General features: G+C 47.8%; 3 protein-coding genes across 3 annotated transcripts; 1 reads left to right on the top strand and 2 right to left on the bottom strand.

The window, feature by feature from the left end:
- Positions 1 to 12: 12 nt before the first annotated feature.
- PHACADRAFT_88238 (uncharacterized protein) lies at positions 13 to 291 on the top strand (the record flags this gene model as incomplete). The annotated part of the gene is made up of 1 exon (XM_007391326.1): positions 13 to 291. A coding segment is annotated over one exon (279 nt), but the record flags the coding sequence as incomplete, so codon positions are not given.
- Positions 292 to 892: 601 nt separating this feature from the next.
- PHACADRAFT_50544 (uncharacterized protein) lies at positions 893 to 1,057 on the bottom strand (the record flags this gene model as incomplete). Its single annotated transcript, XM_007391269.1, has 1 exon — positions 893 to 1,057. A coding segment is annotated over one exon (165 nt), but the record flags the coding sequence as incomplete, so codon positions are not given.
- Positions 1,058 to 3,264: 2,207 nt separating this feature from the next.
- Positions 3,265 to 4,209, bottom strand: PHACADRAFT_87391 (uncharacterized protein; the record flags this gene model as incomplete). The annotated part of the gene is made up of 4 exons (XM_007391325.1): positions 3,265 to 3,403; positions 3,462 to 3,684; positions 3,736 to 3,868; positions 3,967 to 4,209. The coding sequence occupies 4 exons, from the start codon at positions 4,207 to 4,209 to the stop codon at positions 3,265 to 3,267; spliced, it is 738 nt and encodes a 245-aa protein (XP_007391387.1).
- Between the last annotated feature and the right edge of the window lie 242 nt (positions 4,210 to 4,451).

The following is a 4,451-nucleotide window of genomic DNA, read 5'->3' as shown; positions in this document are numbered from 1 at the left end:
ACCAGGTTTCTAACTATCTATGCCATTGCAATGGATATTCTGCCTATCCAAGCCTCTGCTGTGCCCTGTGAACGTGTCTTCTCATCCGGAAAGATAACAGTTACAGACCGGCGCAACAAAATCGGTGGAGAACTCATGGAAGCACTGCAAATTCTCAAGTTCAGGTTCAAGCAAGGCCATTCTCTGTCTTTCACACATGGTTTGGACATTGGAGAGGAGCTCAAAGACTTGGAGAGCCGTGCAGAAGAGTCTCCAGAGGAGATCAGTTCATATTTAGCATCACTCAAGTAGGACAAGCAATGTTACGATGAATTCCATGGTACCAGTGTAAACTACCTTCCTTTTTGGGAGGGACGATCGGCTGCAAGCCGCTGCTCAGCCATAGTTGCTTATAGTCGCGGCTGCACTGCGGCTTGACTTGACTCGACTGATCCCAAAAAAGAAAAGCCATCCAAAGTCAAGTCACAGCCAAGCTGCGCCAAGCTGTGGCAACACTAGACCTTGTCAACAGTTCCACAGCTGCCATACATAGACACGCGATTATGTACTGCATTTAAATGGTTTTCCTGCAAAGTATAAGGCTTAAATAAATGCTCTGAGGTATAATATTGATGTGAAACATCAGTAAAGCCGTTCACAAACTCAAACTTCACATGAACAAGAAAATCATCGCAACACTTGTATTGCCAGCGCATGCTTGCATTATACATCATAACAGCTACTCATATAAGTCCATATAATCGTCGTCTAGAAGGCCAAGGTCCCAAGGTCCCAGAACAGAAGCCTCCTGCGCATTCAAGGTCATCTCAGCAAGATCCTGGGCCAATTCATCCTCCTCCACCAAGGAAGATGGCCCAGGCTCCCGGAATATGAGATCGTGCTTGAGGAGGCACTTCATAAATTGAAGTGCCTCGACGACATCTGCTTTTAATCGGTTGCGCCTTGGGCTGATGGTGATACCTGCCTGGCAAAAGGCTCTCTCACTAGAGACAGAGCTGGCCATGATAGAAAGGAAATCGCAAGCAAGCGACGCCCAAGTGGGGGATCGAGCTGCGTTCAGCTGTGATACCATTTAGCTATGGTGGTGGAGTAAAATCAAAGTATTTACACCCCACCATGTCACAGTAGACATGCCTAGTGGCACGACCTCTTTGCTGATGAGATAGCTGTGGTACTCCTGCTAGTAAGGCTTATCCTGGTCAGACGAAGAGCCACCATGCTCTGCTGATGGGTTTTCCATAGCTGAAGCCTCGTCCTTGTCGTCTGAAAGCTCTCTAAGGAGGGTAGATACCTTTCTAGACAGTCTGGGGGCAGAAGCGGAGGCAGTAGATGAACTGGAGCGGTGCAGCTTGTTCCACCGTTCTGCAAACTAATAAAATATCAGAGCAGCATAACAAACAAAATGAAGATGACTTACCACCCTCTCCATGGATTGCTCCGCTTGCAGGCACAAGTCTGCGGACCAGTGCTTCTTGAAATGCGCCCCCTTCTGGTCTGGGGTCAGGTCTACAGAATTGGTCAATTGTGCGCAGGGTAATATATGATTAAACATACACATGGTGACAATGTATGCATCTGAAGTATCTGTGCGATTGTAGTATTCGTCTACCTTTGCAGCAGCAGCCTCCAGAGCAGGGGCAAATCGCATGTACTTGCTTCGCTCAGCACGCGAAGACCAAGCCTTGTACAATGCTTCCAAAGCCAGGAGAGCGAGGTGTAGGGTGGAATTCTTCTCTGACAAGAAGGACTGCTGCGCGTAGTCAGATTGCTAGTAAAAAAAACAGTAAGAACAGCAGATAACAAGCACAAGAGGGGTTTTGTACCCCAAGAAGCCCAAGAAAGAGCGACGCATTTTGCCACTCAAAAGATGAAAGCTTAAGACTATCGATCTTGCGCCGCTTGTCAAGGTTTGTCTCCTTGATACCAATCTTGGATATGAAGACATCAATGTGCTACTCCAATATTACTGAGCATCAATATAGGATAGTGATCAGTGTGTACACATACCTCTTTACGAGCTTCTGCCTGATGCAGCATCATGTAGATGGATGACCATCGCACTTTCATATCTAGAATGAGCTGGAGTGGCCGTGAAACAGCCATGCGCCGCTGAATGTCGAGGAACAGCTCCTTTCTGATAGCAGAGGAGCGTTCCTGTAGCCAGGATATTGCTGTTTAAGCATACGAGAAAACAAAATAAAATATCATGCGCACCTTTACTGCTATCGCGCGAATCAGTCCGATCTCATCTCGCGAAGACGAAACTGAATCCTCAACTGTACTTGGGTCATGAGGATTATAATGAGGTGCCAAGCTGTAAGTGGAGATGAGGGCTTGCGTTGCCAGATTGATGACATGTGCAAGGCAGCTGAAGACCAATGGTATTAGCTTGATGAAGCAGTAGATAGCGCAGTGGCTTACTTAATATGCCGTGCAACTGGATCCCAGTCTATGCCAGTTTTCCGTTCCACCTGCCGTGAAAACTCGTCAAGCATCGTGCCATTGTTTGAGGCATTATCACAGGTTATATGTCTGATCTTTGGAACAAGAATCAGCTGAGTACTTCAAAGGTATTTGAGATGCACTGGCTTACCCGATGGGCGATACCAAGATGATCCACCACTTTGAAAAGAGCTTGCCCCAGTTGTTCGCCGTTGTGCGCATTGTTGAGACGAGTGAAGCCAATTAGACAGCTAATGAGCTTCCAGCTGGCATCACTCTGCTTCTCAATGAAGTGGCCAGTCACCGCAAAGTAGGCATCCAGATTGGAGGCTTGCCAGGCCTCACAGGTGAGGCTAATCTTGCCAGTGACAGCCTCGCACTACAAGTCATATTAAAGTGATATCTTAAAATAGTTCCAGTGTTTAAACTCACCGTAAAGTGAGCCTTGAGACCTGCCATCTGTTCGTAGAAGTGTTCCAGGATTTCCTTGCGAGCAGCTTTTCTATTTGGGATCTTGACACCATTTGTAGCTTGTGCCGCAACTTGGATCATGCGGCAGAAGTCAGGGTGCTCCAGAGCACCAATTGGCTAATTAAAATGTTAACCTTGAGAACAGCAGAAAATGCACTATCTCTGCGCACCTGGTCTGTCTCAGCAAGCCATTCCACGGCGACCCGCTTGAAGACAAGCTCAGAGTAGCAGATAACCCTCTCCTCCTTTGGCATATCTTGCAGATGGGTGTCAAGCGTCTTCTGCTCAAGTTTGATGGTCTCAAGGGATGCCTTGCGCTTGTGAATATCTCCATGAAGCTTGGACTCGAAATTATTCTTCTTTGCCCAAGCACGAAACAAAGCCTGAGAGTAGGTAAGCTTTTGAATGAAGAGAAGAGGACATGGTGCATACCAAATGCTTCGTCTCTATGTGGCGCCGCAGATTGGTTATATCTGAGATGATCCACTCTCTGTTACACTCGCGATGAGCTTGAAAGATCTGAATTGGAGAGCACAGAAGTAACTTACTTGCATTGAAGGAACTTGTTGTGCTTCTTGCTGGGCCCTCCCCGCCTTCCCAAGTGCTCTTCAGCTGGAGCAAAGAAGTGGTCAACATCCTTGCGTGCATTTGTAGGGTCTATAGCCTGAACCGTTGGCTTGATCCCTTGGACAACGATGTCCGCAAGAAAGCCGTCCTCATTGTAAGCCGCCTTCTCCTGTGCCTTCGTGTCAAACCTGGTCTTTTTAGCTTCTGAAAACAAGATGGTAAGCAGTAGAATGAACGATGAGATGGCATGCTTACTCATTTTCCTGGTCCTTGACCCAGAGAGGGAGCCGCTCTTTGAGTTCTGCAGAGGCGGAGGCTCACTCAATAGCTCGATTTCACTTGATTCATCAGACGCATCGTCTTCTGAACCAGAGGAAATCAAGCGACGCTTTCCCTCTGGAAAACATGTTAGAAACGGAGGAATTTGAGAAAGTAATCATCTGGTGACATACTGGTTGTCGCAGGGTGAGATGGTGCGTCTTCTACCTCGTCTACACCGCTGGATTCAGACCTGCGATCTGCTGCCAAGCTCGTCTCAATTAGCGATGTTGGAGTGGTGGCTTGAGGCGAAGAGAGAGCAGTCTCGTCCCTCTGAGCATTCATGTGCTTTGCCACAAGCTTCGCATGATGCTCGTCGAGATCTCCAGGGTTATGCGCTTGGAAAAGCTTTGGAGCAAGCTTAGGGATGTGCTTGTGAGCTGGGGGATTAGCAGGAGTCTGTGAAGGCATGGCGGGCAGATCTGAGAAGGTACTCAGCTCTAGTGCTGTATTTAAGCCTTGTTAAGACTGCGCTTTGTGACAGACAAATTTTGCTTGCCGTGCGGCGAGCTGCTCACCAGACTACGGCTGTTGCAGCCAAGCCACGGCTTCACCAAGCTCAAACCACAGCATCCCTACTTGAAACCTCTCAAAAGATCAGCAGAGTGCATGAACAAAGATGACAGAGCTATGTCGTTGTCATTGGCATGGAC

This window comes from Phanerochaete carnosa (genome assembly GCF_000300595.1).
Source record: "Phanerochaete carnosa HHB-10118-sp unplaced genomic scaffold PHACAscaffold_2, whole genome shotgun sequence".
Classification (NCBI taxonomy): Eukaryota; Fungi; Basidiomycota; class Agaricomycetes; order Polyporales; family Phanerochaetaceae; genus Phanerochaete; species Phanerochaete carnosa.
The sequence above is the reverse complement of the archived record's forward strand: the minus strand, read 5'-3'. Positions and strand labels throughout refer to the sequence as shown.